Source organism: Salmo salar, chromosome ssa12 (assembly GCF_905237065.1).
Source record: "Salmo salar chromosome ssa12, Ssal_v3.1, whole genome shotgun sequence".
Classification (NCBI taxonomy): domain Eukaryota; kingdom Metazoa; phylum Chordata; class Actinopteri; order Salmoniformes; family Salmonidae; genus Salmo; species Salmo salar.
The window spans coordinates 87,145,629-87,172,508 of record NC_059453.1 but is presented as its reverse complement, the minus strand read 5'-3'; the positions used below and the strand labels follow the sequence as shown (position 1 = coordinate 87,172,508).

Here is a 26,880-nt window from a genome sequence, read left to right as displayed (position 1 = left end):
GTTAATGATTGTAGAGAGGATTATCTCTGTCTCTCATATTCGTGTAAGGTTGTAACTGAGAGGACTTTTTTTTTGATGGTGCCCTATCCAACATTTCACACTAAAACAAATGTTACTGAAATGAATGCAATCTCTGGATAGGAGCATTACATTTTGAGTCCTTGAGTGATTCAGTATCCATATGTTCCTAAAAACTGGACATTGTCTTCTCTTTCTACAAGTGCTTATATCTAGATGTACTAGAATTGTTTTCCCAACGTACTGACTCGTGCAATGGGATGGAATGGCTTATTTATGGCTGACCTATGACTATGTTTTATGGCTGATCTATGACTGCATTATTTTTCTCAAATTGACTTTGCTTCTCTGAAAAGTCTAATCAGTCAAATGTTGAGCAATCTGGTCTTGGAGTCCATAAGTACTGGAGGATTTCTTGTTGCAGAACCCTTTTCATGCTTTGAAAGTCACAACAGGTCAGGCTGACCATACATGGTGTTATACCACTAGAACTATACCAACCATTCTATTAATTGGTAGATCGGAAGGCGGGCCAAACACACTTCACCAAGTCAGATATAAGGATCATTCTGTTTTAGAATCTTGGTAGGCAGTGCAGTGAATTCTGTATATTTTGTCCTTGGGTGATGATTAACTAAAGGTGTGTTTATGGTTAGCCGACACCAAGAGTGTGTTCTTCCATGCTTTTGTTAGGATAAGGGGACTACACAAGGAAGTCTTGCTAAACAGGAGGATGCATTTCTAGTAATTCTCAACTTTATTCAACCTCAACAAGTACGGAAGACTTAACAAATAGGAATATTGGACATTTGTTCTTGGAATTCTAGGACGTTTGTATAAGGATGTTTCTTTCAATTGTGGATGTCTATTGTAAGTGTCAAAGAACTGCAATAATCCCAACATTTTATCTGGATTAATACATTTCTGAGGTGCTTATCTAGTTGACTGAGAATTTATTTGCTATTGTTTTCTTTTCTTGGAATACTGAAAAAAGGTTGGCCTCAATTTGAACAAAATTGATTTATTTTGACATTCTTGATCAAATCAAACATTCCTTTTTCTACTTAGTGAAAGTTAAATATCAATGCTACACCTGTTCTGTAATTCACATACCATTTATCTGATTAAATTGTAAATAGGAAAAATAGTGTGCATTGGAAAGAAATGAAATTAAACATTAGCAACATTGCCTAACATTCAACCTGTAAGATCTAAGTGGCGACCAGTGGGTGAAAGTGGTTAGATAGTGAAGATTAGATAAGTGTTGGTCTCTGCCGGAGGGATTTCTTCTGTAGTCATTAACCATGACGACAGGTACAGGGGGCCCAGTGGCCTCGTTCTCTGTGTGGGACTATGTGGTGTTTGTGGGCACAGTCCTGGGGGCGGCCGGCATCGGCCTGTTCCAAGCCATCCGGGGCCGCAAGAACACTAGCAGCGATGAGTTCCTGCTGGGGGGCCGTCAGATGACAGCGGTGCCCGTCGCCATGTCCCTCACTGCCAGCTTCATGTCTGGCATCACCGTGATCGGCACTCCAGCAGAGGCCTATCGGTTTGGGGCGGCCTTCTGGATATTTGGCATCTCCTATGCCATCATGTCCATCATCACCGCTGAAATCTTCGTCCCTCTCTTCTACCGCCTGGGCATTACCAGCACTTACGAGGTACTGTAAGATATACCAGGCTGGGTCAGACCCACCTGGGTCAAATACATATACAGTATGTCAAATACATTAAAACATTTGAGGTGCAAATAGCTTGATGATTCCTTTGGGTCCATTGTATCAGTCAAACAGCAAGCAAGGTGGATTGAGATAAAGGTATAGAGGAATGAATTAAGATGAATCAGCTAGGGGGGTGAAGATGAGAGGGTTTGCTCTAAAATGTCCAGCAGGTGTATTTTTTGTTATTTGTATTTTTTTTACCCCTTTTTCTCCCCAATTGGTAGTTACGGTCTTGTCCCATCGCTGCAACTCCCATACGGACTCGGGAGAGGCGAAGGTCGAGAGCCGTGCGTCCTCCGAAACACCCCGCCAAGCCGCACTGTTTCTTGACACAATGCATGCTTAACCCGGAAGCCAGCCGCACCAATGTGTCGGAGGAAACACCGTACACCTGGCGACTGTGTCAGCGTCCATGCGTCCGGCCCGCCACAGGAGTCGCTAGAGCGTGATGGGACAAGGACATCCCGGCCAGCCAAACCCTCCCTTAACCCGGACGACGCTGGGCCAATTGTGTGTCGCCTCATGGGTCTCCCGGTCACGGCCGGCTGCGACACAGCCCGGTATCGAACCAGGATCTGTAGTAATGCAGTGCCTTAGACCGCTGCGCCACTCAAGAGGCCCCCAGCAGTTGTAATTTAACTAATAATTAATCAGTGATCCATGAAAACAATCTAATCCAGGAGGGGTGCCAAGATGTTACATCTGTTACATTCAGCATCTGAGGACTTTACCTCCTAAAAATATGTGACTAGTTGCCATAAAAGTAATTACAGGTATTTAATTAGTTTTGTGCACCAAGCAACCATTTAGCAGGTTGGGATGTATTGTTATGAGTCATGTACTGGAGGCAGCTCTGCAGGGTATTCACTGGCTGGCATTGACACAAAGACATAAAATCTGATTTAAATCTAACAATTACCTCAACCACTCTGCTAACCTTATGCCTAATGCTAACCTTAAATTAAGATTAAAAAAAGCGAATAGACCTGCAGATAGACAGACTACTGAAAAGTCTATGAATCTTTCTTCATCATCACTTCCTGACTAGGAAAAAAGATTTACAAGTGTAAAAAGCCAATGAAATCAGGCCAGGTTTGACTGAAATGTTTATTTTCTCTCTAGTATCTGGAGATGCGTTTCAACAAGTTGATTCGGGTGATCGGGACCACCATGTACATCATACAAACGGTAAATATTCAGTTAACATCATGAAAATGGGGCAAAAGGGTAGATCTTAAGGAAGCTAATGTTTTCCAAAGGATATGGTGGAAACAACAATCTCAATAATGCAATAACTACAAAAAATTGCAAAATCTGTCCTTGTCCTTTTTTCCACTGCCTGATTTCAGGAAGCCATCTGGGCATCTAAGGTAAACATTCCTCTTTATGAATGTGCATCAAGCATATGTTTACATCACCAACTAATTTTTGATTTGGTTTCAGGCCCTGTACACTGGTATGGTCATCTACGCCCCAGCTCTTGCTCTCAATCAAAGTAAGTCATATGCAAAGTATCTCTGTAATGTCCCTTAAATGAATCAAAATAATATTATTATCTGAGTGATGACAGAAGGTCAATCTCTGGACCAAACTGATGATAAATCTTTAGCTAATTAAATTGGTCTGTGATCTGCCAGTAAAGGTATTGTCTAATTGCTTATCAATTGATGCAGCACGAAAGAGGATATGCAGATGTCGTTACGCTAAGTGATAATATCACAGAGAATTCATATGTATCTATACTGAACAAAAATATAAACGGAACATGCAACAATTTCAAAGATTTTACTGAGTTACAGTTCATAAGGAAAACAGTCAATTGAAATAAATTCATTAGGCCTTAATCTATGGATTTGACATGACTGAGAATACTGATATGCATCTGTTGGTCACAGATACCTTAAAAAGAATGGGCCTCCCATCGATAAAATGCAATTGTGTTCACTGTCCGTAGCTTATGACTGCCCATACCATAACCCCATCACCACCATGGGGCACACTGTTCACGATGTTGACAATAGTGAACCGCTCGCCCATACAACGCAACACACGTGGTCTGTGGTTGTGAGGCCGGTTAGATGTAGAGCCAAATTCTCTAAAATGATGTTGAAGGCGGCTTATGGTAGAGAAATTAACATTAAATTATCTGGCAACAGCTCTGGTGGACATTCCTGCAGCCACCATACCAATTGCACACTCCCTCATCTGTGGCATTGTGTTGTGTGACAAAACTGCACTTAGAGTGGCCTTTTATTGTCCCCAGCACAAGGTACACCTATGTAATGATCACGCTGTTTAATCAGCTTCTTGATATGCTACACCTGTCAGGTGGATGTATTATCTTGGCAAAGAAGAAATGCTCACTAACAGGGATGTAAACAAATTTGTGGAGAGCTTTTCGTGCATATTGAACATTTTTGGGAGCTTTTATTTCAGCTCATGAAAGATGTGACCAACACTTGACATGTTGCGTTTATCTATTTGTTTCAGCTCATGGAAACAGTTGTAGAGTATTATTTGGAAAAGCTGTGTAAATGGGTCTATACTTGTGTGTGTTTCAGTCACAGGGCTGAACCTCTGGGGAGTGCTGGTGGCCACTGGGGTGGTGTGCATCATCTACTGCACTCTGGTCAGTGGCTCATCTGATCTCACTCACCAATCAGCAATCAACTCCTTCACGCTATGACAATACACATTTTAAAATTGAATATTTATTAGGATCCCAATTAGCTGACACCATAACGTCAGCTAATCTTTCTCGGGTCCAACACAGAGCTTAAAATATATTACAAACAATCACATTTACAATAAGAAATTACCAACATTTAACAAGTAGACATTAAATCAAATCAAATTGTATTGTCACATGCGCCGAATACAACCTTATGCTTACTTAGAAGCCCTGAAATGCTTACTTACAAGCCCTTAGCCAATAAGGCAGTTCAAGAAATAGAGTTAAGAAAATATTTACTAAATAAACTAATGTAAAAAAATTTAATAAAATCCAAAAGTAACAAAATAAAATAACATAATAATAACGAGGCTATATACAGGGGGTACCGAGTCAATGCGCGGGGGTACAGGTTAGTCGAGGTAATTTGTAAAGTGACTATGCCTAGATAATAAACAGCGAATAGCAGCAGTGTAAAAACAAAGGGAGGGGTCAATGTAAATAGTCCAGGTGGCTATTTGATTAATTGTTCAGCAGTCTTATGGCTTGGGGGTAGAAGCTGTTATTAAGGAGCCTTTGGTCCTAGACGTGGCGCTCTGGTACCGCTTGCCATGCAGTAGCAGAGAAAACAGTCTATGACTTGGGTGACTGGAGTCTTGACAATGTTTTGGGCCTTCCTCTGACACCGCCTAGTATATAGGTCCCGGACGTCAGGAAACTTGGCCATACTAGGCAGTGATGCAACCGGTCAGGATGCTCTCGATGGTGCAGCTGTAGAACTTTTTGAGGATATGGGGAACCATGCCAAATCGTTTCAGTCTGCTGAGGGGGAAAAGGTGTCGCCGTGCCTGTCTTTGGACCATGAAAGTTTGTTGTTGATGTGGACACCAAGGAACTTGAAACTCTCGACCCATTCCACTACAGCCCCGTTGATGTTAATCCGGGCCTGTTCGGCCCTCCTTTTCCTAAAGTCCACGACCAGCTCCTTTGTCTTGCTCACATTGAGGGAGAGGTTGTTTTCCTGGCACCACAATGCCAGGTCTTTGACCTCCTCCCAATAGGCTGTCTCATCATTGTCGTTGATCAGGCCTACCACTGTTGTGTCGTCAACAAACTTAATGATGGTGTTGGAGTCGCGCTTGGCCACACAGTTGTAGGTGATCAGGGAGTACAGGGGGGGACTATCCATGCACCCCCGAGGGGCCCCAGTGTTGAGGATCAGTGTGGCAGATGTGCTGTTGTCTACCCTTACCACCTGGGGGTGGCCCGTTAGGAAGCCCAGGATCCAGTTGCAGAGGGAGGTGTTTAGTAACAGGGTCCTTAGCTTAGTGATGAGCTTTGAGGGTACGATGGTGTTGAACGCTGAGCTGTAGTCAAGGAACAGTATTCTCACATAGGTGGTCATTTTGTCCAGGTGGGGAAGGGCAGTGTGGAGTGCGATTGAGATTGCGTCATCTGTGGATCTGTTTGGAGTGGGTCTAGGGTGTTGATGTGAGCCATGACCAGCCTTTCAAAGCACTTCATGGCTACCAACGTGAGTGCTACGGGGCGGTAATCATTTAGGCAGGTTACCTTTGCTATCTTGGGAACAGGGAGTATGATGGTCTGTTTGAAACATGTAGATGTTACAGACTCGGTCAGGGAGAGGTTGAAAGTGTCAGTGAATACACTTGCCAGTTGGTCCGTGCATGCTTTGAGTACACGTCCTGGTAATCCGTCTGGCCCCATGGCTTTGTGAATGTTGACCTGTTTAAAGATCTTTCTCACATTGGCTACGGAGAGCGTTATCACACAGTCGTCCGGAACAGCTGGTGCTCTCTTACATGCTTCAGTGTTGCATGCCTCGAAGCGAGCATACAGCATTTATCTCGTCTGGTAGGCTCGTATCACTGGGCAGCTCACATCTGGGTTTCCCTTTGTAGTCCGTAATAGTTTGCAAGCCTTGCCACATCCGACGAGCATCAGAGCCGGTGTAGTAGGATTCAATCTTAGTCCTGTATTGACACTTTGCCTGTTTCATGTTTCATGTGAGGGCATAGCAGGATTTCTTATAAGCGTCCGGATTAGTGGCAAGTGGCAGCTCTAGCTTGAAAGTGGCAGCTCTAGCCTTTAGCTCTGTGCGAATGTTGTCTGTAATCCATGGCTTCTGGTTGGGATATGTACGTACGGTCACTGTGGGGTCGACGTTGTCGATGCACTTATTGATGAAGCTGAGGTGGTATACTCCTCAATGTCATTGGATGAATCCTGGAACATATTCCAGTCTATGCTATCACATGTGACATGCTGGTAGAAATGAGGTAAAACGGATTTTAGTTTGCATGCATTAAAGTCCCCGGCCACTAGGAGCGCCACTTCTGGATGAGCATTTTCTTGTTTGCTTATGGCCTTATACGGCTCGTGGTCTTAGTGCCAGCATCGGTTTGTGGTAGTAAATAGATGGCTACGAATAATATAGATGAGAACTCTCTTGGTAGATCGTGTGGTTTACAGCTTATCATGAGGTACTCTACCTCAGTCGAGCAATACCTCGAGAATTCTTTAATATTAGAAATTGCACAACAGCAGTTATTGACAAATAGACACACACCCCCGCCCCTCGTCTTACCAGACATATGCTCTGTCCTGCTGATGCAGGGTGTAATGATTCATAGGTGCGCGTAATAATGAATGCCAGCTGTGCGTAATGATGAATCCCAGGACCGGTGGTTAGTACTCTGGTGACGTCATAAGCCGGAGGGGAGGAGCAGGAGCAGATGTGACAAAGGGAGAAGCCAGCCAGCTCTATATTATCCGTTTCATCGTTTAACCATGTCTCTGTGAAACAAAAGATATTACAGTGTTTATTGTCCCGTTGGTAAGACAGTCTTAATCGTAGATCGTACAGTTTGTTTTCCAATGATTACACATTGGCCAATAATAGGGTAGTGGTGGTAGTGGTGGTTTACCTACTCGTCGGCTAATTCTTACAAGGCACCCCGCCCTCCTCCCCCCATTTTCTCTGTATTTTCTTCACGCGGATGACAGGGACTTGGGCCTTGTCTCGAAAAAGCAGTATATCCTTCTCTTCGGACTCATTACAGAAAGAAATCTTTGCCCAGGGCCAGGAGTTTTTCCTGACCCCATGACATGTTCATGCAGGGAAAATTCTCAGCCCCAGTTATGGGAAAAGGGTCCAGTTTTTTCCTGGTCAGGTCACAGGGTCAGGGAACACACTTTAACCTACACATGAACAAACCTCTTTGGTGCACATGAGGTTGCAGCATACCTTCCTTCCCCTGACTCCATGTTGCATTGTGGTTCTCAGGGAGGTCTGAAGGCGGTCATATGGACAGACGTGTTCCAGATGGTGATCATGTTAGCAGGCTTCGTGGCCGTCATCGCCAGGGGGGCTGTCATCCAGGGAGGTCTGGGGAAGATCTGGGATGACTGCTACCAAGGAGGCAGGCTCAACCTTTTTGAGTAAGTAAAATGTCCACACGTCATGCAGGGATTAATTACCACCACAGTATGACTCCTCATAGTTAGCTGAGCATTTTCACTTTAATACCTTCTAATGCAGTTTTGATCCAGACCCTTTGAAGCGTCACACGTTCTGGACAATCGTGGTTGGTGGCAGTGTGATGTGGGCGTCCATCTACTCCATCAACCAGTCCCAGGTGCAGCGTTACATCTCCTGCAAAACCCTAACTCAAGCCAAACTGTGAGTGGCACTCCTACCTTCCACAGTCATAACATACAGGAAAAGCTGTGATTGAAGAATAGCAATATGAGTGTTTGTTCCATGTCGGCTTTCTTTAAAATCCTCAGGTCACTGTATGTGAATATGATTGGTCTCTGGGTGACTGTGAGCTTAGCAGTGTTCTCCGGCCTCACCATGTACTCCATTTACAAGAACTGTGATCCACTCACTAATGGTGATGTAGGGGCACTTGATCAGGTCAGTAAATGTAAGACAGCTATGGCTCTTACACAGGCATGGACAGTGCTGCACGATGGCAGTGTTATTGAATGTTAGTGGGTGGGTGCTTATATTTGTCCTATTTCACACATGTACAAGTGTGTATTAATATGTATGTGTGAATTGGACAGGACTGTGTGTGGGATTAATAGTGTGTGTTGTGTGTGTGTGTGTGTGTGTGTAAACAAGCTGCTTCCATACCTGGTAATGGACATCCTGGCAGCCTATCCTGGAGTCCCTGGGTTGTTTGTTGCGGCAGCATACAGTGGTACACTGAGGTGAGTATTCTCCAGCGGAACTCAAATAGAGAAGGTCCGCTGACACAAATCTTCCAGGTGGAAAAGATCGGGATAGATATAGTCACTTATCAGCATAGTAACAAACCCCTACCTCGCAACCCCTCCCCGTTCTGGATCCGGAACCAGACCGCGGTCCGCTTATTGCGTATGGCTGGTATACACTAACAAATGCATGCAATCTTCCACTACTTTTACAACTAACCTACAGTCGTGTCTTTGGGCATCATTAACTTGAAGACATGTTTATCAAATAACTCTCTGTAATTATTATTACGCGATTAACTGATTAATCGTGTAACTGTAATTAACTAGGAGGTCATGGCACCAAGGAAAATATTCAGATTACACAGTTATAATTTTCCTAATATAACTGTCAGATATTATAACATTATATTTTATATTATAAGATCTGATCTATTATCTTCTTGTTTTAATGATGTGTTATTACCTCGCGTCCAGTCTCATTCCAAACGTCGTGAATTGTTGTTATCTGCACGAACCCAGTCTTCACTAAGTCATCAATACATCAATTGTCTTAAAATCATTTATTTACTAAACTAAGTAATTCACAGAAAGCATACAAAACAGTAGGTATCGTTACAAAGCAATGGTAGAGGAATGTGCCCTAGTGGGCTAAGCTGGCATGGCGGCTTGTTAACCTCTCTAGGGTAGGTGGCACCAAATCGTCCCACCTACGTAACAGCCAGTGTAATCCCGTGGCGCGTTATTCAAAAACCTAAAAAATGCAAAAACTTCAATTTTTCAAACATATGACTATTTTACACCATTTTAAAGACAAGACTCTCATTAATCTAACCACACTGTCCGATTTCAAAAAGGCTTTACAACAAAAGCAAAACATTAGATTATGTCAGCAGAGTACCCAGCCAGAAATAATCAGACACCCATTTTTCAAGCTAGCATATAATGTCACATAAACCCAAACCACAGCTAAATGCAGCACTAACCTTTGATGATCTTCATCAGATGACAACCCTAGGACATTATGTTATACAATACATGCATGTTTTGTTCAATCAAGTTCATATTTATATCAAAAAACAGCTTTTTACATTAGCATGTGACTAGCATGTGACTAGCATTCCGACCGAACACTGCCGGTGAATTTACTAAATTACTCACGATAAACGTTCACAAAAAGCATAACAATTATTTTAAGAATTATAGATACAGAACTCCTCTATGCACTCGATATGTCCGATTTTAAAATAGCTTTTCGGTGAAAGCACATTTTGCAATATTCTCAGTAGATAGCCCGGCATCACAGGGCTAGCTATTTAGACACCCAGCAAATTTAGCACTCACCAAAGTCAGATTTACTATAAGAAAAATGTTATTACCTTTGCTGTCTTCGTCAGAATGCACTCCCAGGACTTCTACTTCAATAACAAATGTTGGTTTGGTTCAAAATAATCCATAGTTATATCCAAACAGCGGCGTTTTGTTTGCGCGTTCAAGACACTATCCGAAAGGGTAAATAAGGGTGACGAGCATGGAGCAATTCGTGACAAAAAAAATCTAAATATTCCATTACCGTACTTCGAAGCATGTCAACTGCTGTTTAAAATCAATTTTTATGCAATTTTTCTCATAAAAAAGCGATAATATTCCGACCGGGAATCTGCGTTTAGGTAAACAGACGAAAGAAAATAAAGCATTCGGTCGACTCGGGCACGCGCCTAAGCCCATAGTACTCTGATCGGCCACTTGCCAAAAGCGATAATGTGTTTCAGCCAGAGGCTGCCTCGATATCGTTCAGCTTTTTCCCGGGCTCTGAGAGCCTATGGGAGCCGTAGGAAGTGTCACGTTAGAGCAAAGATCCTCAGTCTTCAATAAAAAGAGCCAAGATGAAACACAACTTGTCAGACAGGCCACTTCCTGCATGGAATCTTCTCAGGTTTTGGCCTGCCATTTGAGTTCTGTTATACTCACAGACACCATTCAAACAGTTTTAGAAACTTTAGGGTGTTTTCTATCCAAAGCCAATAATTATATGCATATTCTAGTTACTGGGCAGGAGTAGTAACCAGATTAAATCGGGTACGTTTTTTATCCGGCCGTGTCAATACTGCCCCCTAGCCCTAACAGGTTAAAACCTCTTACATCTAGATGTTCCGCTAGCGGAACACCGCTCCAATATCCAATGATAGGGCGTGGCGCGAATTACAAATTCCTCCAAAATCCCAAAACTTCAATTTTTCAAACATATGACTATTTTACACCATTTTAAAGACAAGACTCTCCTTTATCTAACCACAATAGCTTTTCGGTGAAAGCACATTTTGCAATATTCTGAGTAGATAGCCCGGCCATCATGGCTAGCTATTTTGATACCCACCAAGTTTGGCACTCACCAAACTCAGATTTACTATAAGAAAAATTGGATTACCTTTGCTGTTCTTCGTCAGAATGCACTCCCAGGACTTCTACTTCAACAACAAATGTTGGTTTGGTTCCAAATAATCCATAGTTATATCCAAATAGCTGCGTTTGTTCTTGCATTCAAGACACTATCCGAAGGGTGACACGCCGGCGCATATCGTAACAAAAAAATTCTAAATATTCCATTACCGTACTTCGAAGCATGTCAAACGCTGTTTAAAATACATTTTTATGCGATTTTTCTCGTAAAATAGCGATAATATTCCGACCGGGCGACGTTGTTTTCGTTCAAAGACTGAAAATATAAAATGGACTCTTCACGTGCACGCGCGCACCCGTTTCATTGTTCTCAGATCGACCACTATCCAAATGCGCTACTGTTTTTCAGCCAGGGACTGCAGAGTCATCATTCAACGTTCTGGCGCCTTCTGAGAGCCTATGGGAGTCTTATAAAATGTCACGTTACAGCAGAGATCCTCTGTTTTCGATAAAGAGGGTATAGAAGGCCAAGAAATGGTCAGAGAGGGCACTTCCTGTTTAGAATCTTCTCAGGTTTTGGCCTGCCATATGAGTTCTGTTATACTCACAGACACCATTCAAACAGTTTTAGAAACTTTAGGGTGTTTTCTATCCATATCAAACAATTATATGCATATTCTAGTTTCTGGGCAGGAGTAATAACCAGATTAAATCGGGTACGTTTTTTATCCGGCCGTGAAAATACTGCCCCCTATCCTAAACAGGTTAAACAAAGGGTGATAAAGGGCAGCTGAGGAGGCACAACAGAGTTGATAAATATTAACAATTTATATGCTAATCCTTTGCACATGAACGCTCACTCATTCGGAAACAATTGCAATCAATATATATATTTACGCTCAGTGCGTCATTGTGATCTTTGTTGGAGAGTTTCGTCCTCTCTCTCTCTCTCTCTCTCTCGGTTAGAATGGTTCTTTCAAAGCGACATTCATTAATGTCGTTGTAGAATGGATGTTTCGTCGGTCTTCGCGTTCAATGATACCGAATTTCTAGCTGCAGACTAGTAATTAATATCAAAGACTTGTAATTATTCTGTCGGGATCAATAGTCTAAAAGTTTAACCACGTGGTATGGTTAAAGTTCAGTAGAGGAATGCATGGTCAAACCTTGGCTCTCTCTTCTCGAGGTAAGCTGGTCTGAAGAAAGAAATTCTGGGTGGGGGTTCATATACTGAACGTAGAAAAGGCTGTCACATGACGCCTTGTCCTGTCTGTGTCCCTGGCAGCGTGCCGGTGACTTAGTTAAGCTTTGAACAGAAATACAATTCTCTCACATTAACATCAGTACATAGCATCTCAACATATTCCAAATAGGTTTATCCTTATTCATTAATTGTATACAGCCATTTAGATGTAAGTCTCGTAGCTGAGGCTATTATATAAACATTATTATGGTAATATGGCAATCTTGTCTCTCATGAGTTCCATAAAATTGTACCAAGCGGACCAGTTCGTAGCTGGATTCTTCACCGATCTTTTATACCTTCTTCAGAACATAAATGTCGTTCGGTTCTCCCGTCCTGTGAGTTGGAAGAATTCCTTTGTCTCTCCATGAAACCACCCTGTCTCAAAATTGTGGCCTGTGAGGCAGGACATTCCCTTTGGAATTTACGACCGCCTTCTGACCACAGCAGCCTGGGTGTAGGAGACAGAGGGAGATGGTGCAGAAGTAGGGGGATGGTAGAGGGGGAGGGGGTCAACTGTGCTCGCTATACTCAAAGAGGGCAACGTCATGACACTACCAATGAATGTGTTTAACCATGAGTTCCCTGCAGACAAAGGACAATTCCTCCTCTTTCTCTTTGCCTCATCATTGCGTCTGTTTCAGTACTGTGTCCTCCAGCATCAATGCACTGGTGGCTGTCACTGTGGAGGACTTCATCAGGCCAGTGTACAAAAACCTGACAGATAAACAGGTGACCTGGATGAACATGGGCCTCAGTGAGTTTCACACAAAACACTGTGTATAAGACACAATTATATCTGGGTTCATTCAAATAGTAATGTCTCACAAATAAAGGTCAGTTTGACATTTGCTGAGGTATGTACATTATATGTCAATACTTTGCATGGAAAAATTATTTGCATGGAAAAATACTTTGCATTGAAATATATTTATAATCATGAAATGTGTATGGAATATTTAATTACCTTTGCACCTATTCCAGGTGTTTTCTTCGGATTTTTGTGCATTGGGATGGCTGCAATAGCTTCACTGATGGGGAGCATTCTGCAGGTAGGAAAACTATAATCAGAAGTGACTCCGTAACGCCACCTGCTGTCTGGTAGTTGTCACCTCTACTTTGTCTCTAACGTTGTCTCTTTTCAGGCAGCCCTGTCCATATTTGGAATGATCAGTGGCCCTCTACTTGGGCTTTACCTCTTAGGCATGTTCTGGTGCACAGCAAACTCAACAGTAGGTATCCCACATCTTATTCATATCACTTTCATTATTCATACTTAAAGAATGATTTACTAATTTACTCAAAGATATATTACTAACCAGTAACCCTATAAATGTTCTGACATACAAAGATTTTGGTTGTTGAATACAAAACAACGTTAGACAATAGGACATAGAAATGTAATGTATCTTTATGGGTGACACTGAGACGGCTTCCTTGTGCATTGCAGGGGGGACTCACAGGGCTGATTGTGGGCCTTGTTATTACCCTGTGGGTGGGGATTGGAGCTCAGATATACCCACCCTTAGCTGATAAAACCAACCCCCTGCCAATCAGTGTGGCAGGCTGTAACCGCACACAGGACCTGAACTACACCACCCTTGCCCCATGGACTAGTGCAGTAACACTGACTCCTCTGCCTGAGTGAGTTACTCGAGGTCACTTTATAATCACTGTCTTCAAAGCCACCCTATTCCACATATAGTGCACAATTTTATTCCAGAGTCTTATGGTGCTTATAGCTAACTATGGGTTAGCAGCCTTGTTGAACCAGCCTGATCTTGCGAGCTCACATTCTGTTTCACTGAATGAAAACGTCAATGCAGCGCTCAGTCTGGTTTCACAAGATGGCGCCGACAGATAGGGCAGTTCTGCTTCTAGCTACTAAGCAACTTTGTAGTATTTATTTTTTTGTGTTATTTCTTACATTATTATCCAAGGAAATGTTTTGTATTATTACATACACCTGAAAGAACTTTTGAATATCAGAGTGGCGGTAACTCACCAGCATTACGACCGGGAATACGACTTTCCCAAATTGGATTCTTTGTTCGTACCCCCCAGGGCAAATTAATTGATTCCAGAGGCTGATCCAAAACACAGCCGACGAGAAGAGGTATTCGGAGTGGACTTCTAGGCCAACTCAGGAGGGCCGCACACCATCCACCGCATCCGTGTATATTACTCTCTAATGTTCAGTCTCTGGACAATAAATTAGACGAGCTCAGGGTTCTCAGCTAGCTGTGTTCTCAGTATATCGCATCAACAGGATTAAAGAACTCTCCGGGAAGAAGAAAGGCAAGGGTGTATGTTTCATGAGTAACCACTAATGGTGTGATTGTGATAACATACAGCAACTCAAGTCCTTTTGTTCACCCAACCTACATTTACATTTTAGTCATTTAGCAGACGCTCTTATCCAGAGCGACTTACAGTAGTGAATGCATACATTTCATACAACTCATACATTTTTTTTTTTTTTTTTTTTTTTTCTTTGCTGGCCCCCCGTGGGAATCGAACCCACAACCCTGGTGTTGCAAACACCATGCTCTACCAACTGAGCTACAGGGAAGGCTGGAATACCTCACAATCAAATGCCGACCGTATTACCTCCCAAGAGAATTCTCTTCGGTTATAGTCACAGCCGTGTATATTCCCCCTCAAGCTGACACCACGACGGCCCTCAAAGAACTTCACTGGACTTTACGCAAACCGGAAACCACATAACCTGAGGCCGCATTTATTGTAGCTTGGGATTTTAACAAAGCAAATTTGAGGAAAACACTACCGAAGTTCTATCAACACATTGACTGTAGTACTCGTGCTGCTAAAACACTCGACCACTGCTACTCCAGCTTCCGGGATGCCTACAAGGCCCTCCCCTGCCCTCCCTTCTGCAAATCTGATAATGACTCCATTTTCTCCTCCCTTCCTATTAGCAGAAACTCAAATAGGAAGTAACGGTGCTAAGGATTATTCAATGCTGGTCTGACATATCGGAATCCACGTTTGAAGATTGCTTTGATCATCCGGACTGGGATATGTTCCGGGTAGCCTCAGAGAATAACATTGACGAATATACTGATATGGTGACTGAGTTTATCAGGAAGTGTATAGGAGATGTTGTACCCACTGTGACTATTACAACCTACATTGACCAGAAACCGTGCATAGATGGCAGCAAAACTGAAAGCGCGAACCACCGCATTTAACCATGGCAAGGTGATTGGGAATATGGCAGAATACAAACTGTGTAGTTATTCCCTTTGTAAGGCAATTAAACAGTCAAAACATCAGTATAGAGTCAAAGTGGAGTCGCAATTCAATGGCTCAGACACGAGACGGATGTGGCAGGGTCTACAGACAACCACAGACTACAAAGGGAAAACCAGCCACATCACGGACACCGATGTCTTGCTTCCGAACAAGCTAAACACCTTCTTCGCCCGCTTTGAGGATAACACAGTGCCACCGACGTGGACCGCTATCAAGGACTGTGGGCTCTCCTTCTCTGTGGCCGAAGTGAGTAAGAGATTTATGCGTGTTAGCCCTCACAAGGCTGCCGGCCTAGACCAGCTGGCTTGAGTGTTTGAGGACATATTCAATCTCTCCCTATCCCAGTCTGCTGTCCCCACTTGCTTCAAGATGTCCACCATTGTTCCTGTTCCCAAAAAAGCAAAGGTAACTGAACTAAATGACTATCTCCCCGTAGCACTCACTTTTCTCATCATGAAGTTCTTTGAGGGGCAAGTTAAGGATCATATCACCTCTACCTTACCTGACACCGTAGACCCACTTCAATTTACTTATCACCCCAATAGATCCACAGATGATGCAATCGCCATCGCACTGCACACTGCCCTATTCCATCTGGACAAGAGAAATACCTATGAAAGAATGCTGTTCATTGACTATATCTCAGCATTCAACACCATAATACCCTCCAAGCTCATCATTAAGCTTGGGGCCCTGGGTCTGAACCCCACACTCTGCAACTGGGTCCTGGACTTCCTGATGGGCCGCCCCCAGGTGGTGAAGGTAGGAAACAACACCTCTTCACTGATGCTCAACACAGGGGCCCCACACGGGTGCATGCTCAGCCTCCTCCTGTATTCCCTGTTCACCCATGACTGCGTGGCCACGCACCCCTCCAACTCAATCATCAAGTTTGCAGACGACACAACAGTAGTAGGCCTGATCACCAGGAAAATAACCTCTCACTCAATGTCGACAAAACAAAGGAGCTGATCGTGGACTTCAGGAAAAAGCAGAGGGAGCCACGCCCCTATCCAAATCAACGGGAAGCAGTGGAGCAGGTGAAAAGCTTCAAGTCCCTCGGCGTACACCACTGACGAACTGAAATGGTCCACCCACACAGACAGTGTGGTGAAGAAGGCGCAACAGTGCCTCTTCATCCTCAGGAGGCTGAAGACATTTGGCTTGACACCTAAAATACTCACAAACTTTTATAGATTCACAATTGAGAGCATCCTGTTCGGCTGTATCACCGCCTGGTATGGCAACTTCCCAACGCATCACCGTGGGCAAACTACCTGTCCTCCAGTACACCTACAGCACCCGATGTCACAGGAAGGCCAAAAAGATAATCAAGGACAACAACCACCCAAGCCACTGCCTGTTAACCCCGCTCTCATCCAGAAGGCGAGGTCAGTACAGGTGCATCAAAGCTGGGACCGGGAGACTGAAAAACAGCTTCTAACTCAAAGCCATCAGACTGTTAAATAGCCATCACTAGGTGTCTTCCACCCGGTTACGTAACCCTGCACCTTAGACGCTGCTGTCCAATATACATAGACTTGAAATCACTGGCCACTTTAATAATGGAACACTAGTCACTCTAATAATGTTTACATATTTTTGCTTTACTCATCTCATCTCATCTCATACTGTATTCTATTCTGCTGTATTTTAGTCTATGCCATTCTGACATTGCTCGTCCTAATATCGTCCTGCCATTCTTATACTTTTAGGTTGTGTGTATTGTTAGATATTACTGCACTGTTGGAGCTAGAAACACAAACATTTTGCTACACCCACAATAACATCTGCTAAGCGTGTATGTGACAAATAAGATTTGATTTGATTTGACAAGGCTACTGTGTTAGTGGAGGCTCAGGTATGACTCTTCATCTTGTTACAGTGACCGTCCGGCTCTGGCAGACTCATGGTACTCCCTGTCCTACTTGTACTTCTGTCTTCTGGGCACTTTGGTGACTGTGATCGTGGGCTTGGTGGTAAGCGCTATCACAGGTGAGGCTACCTCCAACCCTAACAGCATAGTGCATGATATAAATTATTTTTGACTGCATGACCTGACCAGGACAAACTTTACATTTGACATTTACGCCATTTAGCAAACACTCTTATCCAGAGCCACTTACAGGAGCTATAAGGGTTAAGTGCCTTGCTCAAGGGCACAGGCAGATTTTTCACCTAGTCAGCTCGGGATTCAAACCAGCAACCTTTTGGTTACTGGCCCAAAGCTCTTAACCACTAAGCTCTTAACTCTGGGGCTAGTTGTTCCTGGTCAGGTCTGTTAAAGGAAAAATTCCTGGCACTAGGCATAATGACTTTGGCTGGTTCAAATTGATATTTTATGCAGTTAGTTAAGCGTGGCGTCTCCCTGTGTTGTCTGTCCAGGTGGCTGCAAGCAGGAGAAGCTAAGCTCAGATCTCTTTGTAAGGAGAAGTGATCTATTCTGCGCTGGCTGTGGCAAAGACTCAGAGGTAAAGCTTCTCCACCCACCTCACCTCACCCCACCTCTCTCTCTCTCTCTCTCTCAATTCAATTCAATTCAATTGACTTTATTGACATGGTAAGTTCATTATTACTTACATTGTCAAAGTATACATATAGAAAAAAATATATATTATATAAAATATATATATTTATATATAAATAAATGGTGGGACCAACAGCAATAATAATAGAAGTAGTGGACATGGGATTACCATTAACAACAACTACAACAACAATATTAATCAGAACAACAATACATTAAAGCGATGGTAGTAGACCAGTGTCAACATGACTGAGAAGACGCATGACATGGTATGAAAGACAAAACAAAACAAGATGGGAAATATTATCGACATTATCGACAGTCCCTCAGGTTGTGGCAGGAGGACACATATTTGGCTGCCAAAAGTGCACATTTTGGCTTTTCACCCAATAAATATTAGATTTTTTCTTCATCTTTTATAGTTTCCAATTCTTTGTATTGAATTTTAATTTTGGGAAAGAAATATTGTCTTAGGTAAGAGTATTTGTCACAGTGTAATAGGAAATGCAGCTCTGTCTTTACCTCTCCCCTGGAGCAGAGTGAGCACAGCCTGTCCTCTCTGGGCAGCCAGGTTTGTCTGTGACGTCCAGTCTCTATAGCCAGACTGTGCTCACTGAGTCTGTACCTAGTCAGTGTTTTCCTCAGTTTTCTATCAGTCACAGTGGTCAGATAGTCTGCCACCAAGTACTGTCTGTTTAGAGCCAAATAGCATTGTTTACTTAGATTTTTTTGTGGTGTCTTTCCAATAGGTGATATATTTTTATCTTTGTTTTGTGATGATTTGGTTGGGCCAGATTTTCCGAGTGCTGTCCTGAGGCTCTATGGGGTTGGTTTGGGTTTGTGAACTGAGCCTCAGAACCAGCTGGCTGAGGGGACTCTTCTCTGGTTTCATCTCTTGACATTGTAGAGCTGTGTGATGGAATGTTTTGGGGTCACTTGTTTTTAGTTGGTTGTAAAATTTTATGCCTATTTTTTCTATTCGAATGAGGAGGGGGTATTGGCCCAATTCTGCTCTACATGCGTTATTTTGAGTTTTTATTTGCACTTGCAATACAGTCTTGCAAAACTCTGCATGCAGTATTTCAATTGGATGTTGGTCCCATTTGGTGAATTCATTATTAGAGAGTGGACCCCATATTTCACTGCCATATAAAGCAATTGGTTCTATAACCGATTGGAAAATTTTGAGCCAGATTCTAATTGGAATTTCGATTTTAATGTTCCTTTTAATGGCATAGAAGGCTCTTGCTTTGTCTCTCAGCTCATTCACAGCCATGTGAAAGCTACCTGTGTTGCTGATATTTAGTCCTAGATATGTGTCATTTTTGGTGTGTTCTAATAGAACTGTGTCCAAATAGAATTTATATTTGTCATCCTGATTTCAGGACATTTTTTGGAATATCATTATATTTGTTTTTTTTAGGTTAACGGTCAGAGCCCAGGTCTGACAGAACCTGTGAAGACGATCTAGGTGCTGCTGTAATCCCTCTTTAGTGGGAGACAGCAGCACCAGGTCATCTGCGTACAGCAGACACTTGATTTCAGTGTTGTGTAGGCTGATACCAGGTGCTTCCGATTCTTCTAATGTTTATGCCAATTCATTAATGTAGATGTTAAATAGTGTTGGACTTATTGGGCAGCCCTGTTTCACTCCCCGTCCCTGAGAGAAGAAGTATGTTTGCTTGTTGCCAATTTTAACCGCATTTTAACCGTACATTGATTTAATAACATCATATGTTTTCCCTCCAATACCACTTTCTATTAGTTTATAAAAAAGACCTTCGTGGCAAATTGTATCAGATGCTTTCTTGAAATCTACAAAACACGAGTAGATTTTGCCTTTGTTTTGGTTTACTTGTTTGTCAATTAGAGTGTGGAGGGTGTAAATGTGGTCTGTTGTACGATAATTTTTTTTGAAATCCAATCTGGCTTCTGCTCAGTACGTTGTGTTCGTCAAGGAAATGGTGTAGTCTGCTATTTATAATACTGCAGAGAATTTTCCCCAAGTTGCTGTTAACGCAAATTCCTCTGTAATTATTTGGGTCAAATTTGTCTCCATTTTTATAGATTGGTGTGATCAATCCCTGGTTCCAAATATTGGGGAAAATACCTGCAGTGAGGATAATGCTGAAGAGTTTGAGTATAGCCAATTTGAATTTGTGGTCTGTATATTTGATCATTTCATTTAAAATACCATCAGCACCACAGGCCTTTTTGGGTTGGAGAATGCGTCATTTTTCCAATAATTCTTCTTCTGTAATTGGGGTATCCACAGGATTCTGATAGTCATTGACTGCTGATTCATGGATTTGTAATTTTTCCTGTATATCTTTTTGTTCTGGGCTCTTTGTTATATTGCTGTAGAGATTTGCAAAGTGATTTCTCCACATATCCCCATTTTGCATAGCCAATTCCTCCTGATGAGGTTTGTTTAATTTATTCCAATTATTATTCTATGGATTCCTCAATTAGATCCAGCTGTTTTCTAATGTGCTTTTCCTTTTTTGTTCTTAGGGTGTGTTTGTATTGCTTCAGTGTTTCCCCATATTGAAGGTGTATATTTTTGTTGTCTGGTTCTCTGTGTTTTTGATTAGATATATTTCTCAATTACTTTCTTAGATTTTTGCAATCATTATCAAACCATTTTTCATTTTCTGTTACTTCTGGTTTGCTCTTATGCTTCTTTAGATAAGCTAAGGAGGCTAATTTGTCTAATATAAAGTTTATGTTTCAAATGGCCAAATTTACACCTTCGTTGCTGATGGAGAATGTTAACCTGTTATGGCTAGGGGGCAGTATTTTCACGGCCGGATAAAAAGCGTACCCGATTTAATCTGATTATTACTCCTGCCCAGAAACTAGAATATGCATATAATTATTAGCTTTGGATAGAAAACACTCCAAAGTTTCTAAAACTGCTTGAATGGTGTCTGTGAGTATAACAGAACTAATTTGGCAGGCCAAAACCTGAGAAGATTCCATGCAGGAAGTGCCCTGTCTGACAATTTCTTGCCCTTCTCGATTATCTCTATCCAATACAGGGGATCTCTGCTGTTACGTGACACTTCCTACGGCTCCCATGGGCTCTCAGAAGGCGGCAAAAAGCTGAATCGTGGCTTTGCAGGCTCTGGCTGAAAAGAAGTAGCGCGTTTGGATAGTGGCTGGTCACAGTACTGTGAGACTCAGGCTCGTGCCCGAGTCGACCCCATGCTTTATTTTCTTTCGTCTTTTTACCTAAACACAGATTCCTGGTCGGAATATTATCGCTTTTTTTATGAGAAAAATGGCATAAAAATTGATTTTAAACAGCGGTTGACATGCTTCGAAGTACGGTAATGGAATATTTAGAAATCTTTTGTCACGAAATGCGCCATGCTCGTGACCCTTATTTACACTTCGGATAGTGTCTTGAACGCACGAACAAAACGCCGCTATTTGGATATAACAATGGATTATTTTGAACCAAACCAACATTTGTTATTGAAGTAGCAGTCCTGGGAGTGCATTCTGACGAAGAACACCAAAGGTAATCAAACTTTTCTAATAGTAAATCGGAGTTTGGTCAGGGCTAAACTTGGTGGGTGCCTAAATAGCTAGCCGTGATGGCTGGGCTATCTACTCAGAATATTGCAAAATGTGCTTTCACCGAAAAACTATTTTAAAATCGGACACCTCGATTGCACAAAGGAGTTCTGTATCTATAATTCTTAAAATAATTGTTATGTTTTTTGTGAACGTTTATCGTGAGTAATTTAGTAAATTCACAGGAAGTGTTCGGTGGGTATGCTAGTTCTGAACGTCACATGCTAATTTGGATATAACTATGGATTATTTTGAACCAAACCAACATTTGTTATTGAAGTAGAAGTCCTGGGAGTGCATTCTGACGAAGACAGCAAAGGTAATAACATTTTTCTTATAATAAATCTGACTTTGGTGAGTGCTAAATTTGCTGGGTGTCTAAATAGCTAGCCCTGTGATGCCGGGCTATCTACTGAGAATATTGCAAAATGTGCTTTCACCGAAAAGCTATTTTAAAATCGGACATATCGAGTGCATAGAGGAGTTCTGTATCTATAATTCTTAAAATAATTGTTATGCTTTTTGTGAACGTTTATCGTGAGTAATTTAGTAAATTCACCGGCAGTGTTCGGTCGAATGCTAGTCCTCTGTCACATGCTAAGTAAAAAGCTGTTTTTTGATATAAATATGAACTTGATTGAACAAAACATGCATGTATTGTATAACATAATGTCCTAGGTGTGTCATCTGATGAAGATCATCAAAGGTTAGTGCTGCATTTAGCTGTGGTTTTGGTTTTTGTGACATTATATGCTAGCTTGAAAAATGGGTGTCTGATTATTTCTGGCTGGGTACTCTGCTGACATAATCTAATGTTTTGCTTTCGCTGTAAAGCCTTTTTGAAATCGGACAGTGTGGTTAGATAAAGGAGAGTCTTGTCTTTAAAATGCTGTAAAATAGTCATATGTTTGAAAAATTGAAGTTTTTGTATTTTTGAGGAATTTGTAATTCGCGCCACGCCTATCATTGGATATTGGAGCAGGTGTTCCGCTAGCGGAACGTCTAGATGTAAGAGGTTTTAAGGCTAAAAAGTGGTTGGTGGGTGTTGGAGCTGGGGTGTGGCTGGTCTGTGCCGGTGCCGCTGTCAGTGGAAGGCTGTTCTGTGGGCTGGGGAGGAGGGGTGCAGCAGGCAGGGCTGGGGAAGCCTGGCTGGTTGAGCTGGGCTCCTCTGCTGTGTGAAGGCAGGTCATAGAGTGGTGATCTAGCTGCTCCTGCAGCCTGTCCTCTGTTCTCTTTCTCTCCTGCAGCCTGTCCTCTGTTCTCTTTCTCTCCTGCAGCCTGTCCTCTGTTCTCTTTCTCTCCTGCAGCCTGTCCTCTGTTCTCTTTCTCTCCTGCAGCCTGTCCTCTGTTCTCTTTCTCTCCTGCAGCCTGTCCTCTGTTCTCTTTCTCTCCTGCAGCCTGTCCTCTGTTCTCTTTTTCTCCTGCAGCCTGTCCTCTGTTCTCTTTTTCTCCTGCAGCCTGTCCTCTGTTCTCTTTTTCTCCTGCAGCCTGTCCTCTGTTCTCTTTTTCTCCTGCAGCCTGTCCTCTGTTCTCTTTCTCTCCTGCAGCCTGTCCTCTGTTCTCTTTCTCTCCTGCAGCCTGTCCTCTGTTCTCTTTCTCTCCTGCAGCCTGTCCTCTGTTCTCTTTTTCTCCTGCAGCTCCTCTCTTAGTGAGGTCAGATCGCTATTACTGCTCTGCCTGTCTTTTTGGTGCTCTCTCACCTCCTTTGTTAGATCAGCCAGCTCTCTCTTGAGTCCGTCTCTCTCTTGCTGAACCTCTTTCAGCTGTGTTGCAAGGCTGCTGTCCTGCTCTGTCCGCACCTTGGTTAGGAGCTCCTCTAAGGTGAGGATGTCTGGTTGCTGTTTGCTCACGCTCTCCCTGAGCAGGACCACCTCCCCCTCCAGTTTGGTGAACTCATCCCTCATGGCAGCCATGGTGGTGAGGAGGGCCTGAGCCTGCTCTGCACTGAGGGGGTTGCTCTCCTCCTGGGGCGTGTCCTCCACTATGGTGGGAAGAGAGGTGCTGGATGTGCCTTTTTGGATGGGGATAGTAGGGATGAGGGTGGTGCTGGTGGAGTTTGTCTTGTGGAAGGGCATGTCACTGATGTTGTCCTTCTCTCTCTCCGCTCTCTCCTTAATGGTCTGAAAGTCTGTTTCAAACAGCCTAATCTTACCTTGCACCATGACAGTCCCAGTCTTGTAGAGGTTGATTGTTATCATGGTGCTGTCAGGGTCGTCTGTCTCTTTGATTTTCAGCTTCCACCCATTACAGATTCCCTCTTTCTTTATGGATGGGCAGTGACAGCACACTGTTGAGCGCCATGCATTTGGCTGGTCAGTGAGGAAGATGAGATTACTCACATGGGACAAGATTTTACCTACCAATTGGGGAGGAAAAGGGGTAAAAAAGAAAAATTGGAAACAGGGATGAAGGGACTACCTGAATGTAACGCAAATTTTGTTAATTAGTCTTCCCTGTGGCTCAGTTGGTTGAGCATGGTGTTTGCAACGCCAGCATGGTGTGTGCAACGCCAGGGTTGTGGGTTTGATTTCCACGGGGGGCCAGTACAAAAAATAATAATAATAATGTATGAAATGTATGGATTCACTACTGTAAGTCGCTCTGGATAAGAGTGTCTGCTAAATGACTAAAATGTAAAAATGTCACATCACCGTTTTTGTAGAGGTCTGCAAAAAGGGGTTCTGGCCTCCCCTTTCGTAGTGTCTGTTTAAAAGTTTTCCTCATTGTGTCATTTTTGGCCTCTGGAGGGTAGGGAATGGATTCAGCGCTGAAGGGGAGTGGGGACATGATGCCTGTGGGCTCTGCTACTACAGCTGCTGCTCTGTTCTGCTGCCCCGTTGCCATAGCAACCGGTGTGTTTGTCTGCTGCTGTTGCTAGCTAGCGCTAATTTAGTTCAAAAACCAGCAAAAAGAGTGACAAATCTTAACACCAAAAAACAGAAGATATGTTTAAAGTTAGTCCGTGCTCCTTTTTGGTTTACTCACTCAGTTTGGTTGTTTGATGTAGTTGTATTAACACCCCTTGCTAGGTTTGTTCTAGCTCGTTTCTTCTGGCTAGCTTGCTAGCCTGCTGGCTAGGTCTTTGTTGTGTAGCTAGCTAGCTAGAGTCAAAACTTCTTAACTTGAGACGCAAAGTTACTTTTTTTCTATTCTGAATGAATAGACTTGTTGTTCATCACTTCTTGTCTGGAATTATTTTTCGATTAGAGTGTTTATCTCATTCTAAAAACAAAAAAATATGAATATATCAGGAGCTCATGTTGAGCATGACTCTCTCTCTCTCTCTCTCTCTCTCTCTCTCATACCGTAGGCCTACAGCTGTATTAAATGTTATGTGTCTGTGTTAACTGGCTCCCTGTGTGGTCTTTGTGTGTCTTCTGCAGGCATCAGAACCAGAGATAAATGAAAAGGCTGGGTCAAAGCTGAAGAAGGGATCAAACAACGCTGGATTCCAAGACCCTCAGTTTAACATTGTGGAGAAGGATGTGGAGAAGGTCACTAAAATGTGATGCTGCCACCATGCTAAATGCACTCTGTCAACTGGAGTGCTCCAAGAGAATGATTTTTCCTCTCACCTTTCCATTCTAGTTTTATCGTAACGAAATTCATTACTAAGAGAAGGAACCCCAAGTGTGTAATAATGCAGGTTGATCCAGTTGATCAACTAGTTAGCTCATGTATGTTAGGCTAACCAGCTATCTAAATCTTATAGTTATCATAGCAAGATTACTTGCCGAAGTGCCTCGACACCCAGGGGGCTCCATTGATTTTGTGGAGTCATTAAAGTATCATATGAACACACATAAGACATGGCAAAATGTGTAGAATTGCAGGAAATGAGCTTTAAAACTGTTAAATGTTCTCTAAACCAACAAGAGGGGTGTGAACAGTTTAGGATCCCATGTGTTGTGAGGTGGTTTGTTACTATCCCAATAAATTACAATATCCATCCAGCCACCTAGGAAATGTTTGTGGCCAGACCTTCCCAAATAGTAGTTGAGCATCCCTGACCTAGGCCATGGAAGGGTACTGCAATGTAAAGCAATATTTTAATGTATACAGCACTTGTTGTAAGGTAGGACTTTTCAACCATGTGTTAAGATAAAACAATATATAATAATGTGAATCTAACTTAATTGTCAGTACAAATAAGCATATGCAGTTCATATGTAATCATATTTATTTTGTGTTTACAGCACTTTAGGCTGATATGAGACATTTTACAGTATGTAATATTAATTTTGTGGATATAAAGATTGTGCTGAAATGCATACCTGTTTGCTTGCTTGATTTATCTGCGATTGTTCTTTTGGGAATATCTTTATATTGTCAAGTTTTCATAAACAAGGCAATGAGCTAGACAAGGCAAATACACACTTATTGTCACGTCTGTCTGAAGAATGGGACCAAAGCGCAGCGTGTGTATCGTTCCACATTTTATTATAACTGTGAAACTATGCAAGACATACAAATAAACTAATGAACAAAACAACAAACCGTGATGAAGAGGTGCAACATACATTTACTCAAAATAATATCCCACAAAACCTAGTGGGAAAACTAACAACTTAAATATGATCCCTTAGCTAGCTACATAGCCGTCTTTGTATCAAAGATAATTGTGTAGTTTAGAGTAACTGAGTAATTATCGAGGCTAGCTATCTTCGTCCTCCTAACGTAGTCAACACTGCTAGCTGCTAGCTAGCTAGTCATCACTGTTAGCTAGCCAACTTCTACCGACTAACAGCACCGCAGAAACTATTACATTACAACGCAACGACTTGATTAGTGTGGTGTTAGTGTTAGTTAGCCAGCTACATAGTTGTCTGTGCTGTCTCTGTATCTAAGATAATTGTGTAGTTTGAGTTTGAGTATTATCGAGGTGTGCTAGCCAGCCGCGACGCGGCGCCAGACTTACTCAACACACCTAGTCATCATTAACCCACTGCCAGATAGCCATCCGTTACCGACTAGCAGCGCTGTAGTTACTAATACTTCACAACGGAACGATTTGACTAGTGCAGTGTTACCTAGCGAGCTACCTAGTTGTCTTTGTCATAGCTTGATAATTGTTAATTGATAATTGTTAGCTAGCCAGCCATCGAGGTTAGCTAGCCAGCTATTTCCGTCCCCCGCGACGCCATTTTTCCTAACCTAGCCAACTATCACCGACGAGCAGCATTGTTGAAACTAAATACAC

At 42.6% G+C, this 26,880-nt stretch overlaps 1 protein-coding gene across 1 annotated transcript; it reads left to right on the top strand.

Moving 5' to 3' along the window:
- The first annotated feature begins 462 nt into the window (after positions 1-462).
- Positions 463-25,951, top strand: LOC106566041 (sodium-coupled monocarboxylate transporter 1). Its single transcript, XM_014133849.2, has 15 exons — positions 463-1,679; positions 2,862-2,927; positions 3,183-3,234; positions 4,301-4,368; positions 7,718-7,872; positions 7,973-8,113; positions 8,221-8,350; positions 8,561-8,649; positions 12,940-13,052; positions 13,280-13,347; positions 13,441-13,527; positions 13,746-13,939; positions 17,457-17,566; positions 17,957-18,042; positions 25,064-25,951. The coding sequence occupies exons 1-15, from the start codon at positions 1,323-1,325 to the stop codon at positions 25,187-25,189; spliced, it is 1,842 nt and encodes a 613-aa protein (XP_013989324.1). The 5' UTR covers positions 463-1,322; the 3' UTR covers positions 25,190-25,951.
- The last annotated feature ends 929 nt before the right edge of the window (positions 25,952-26,880 follow it).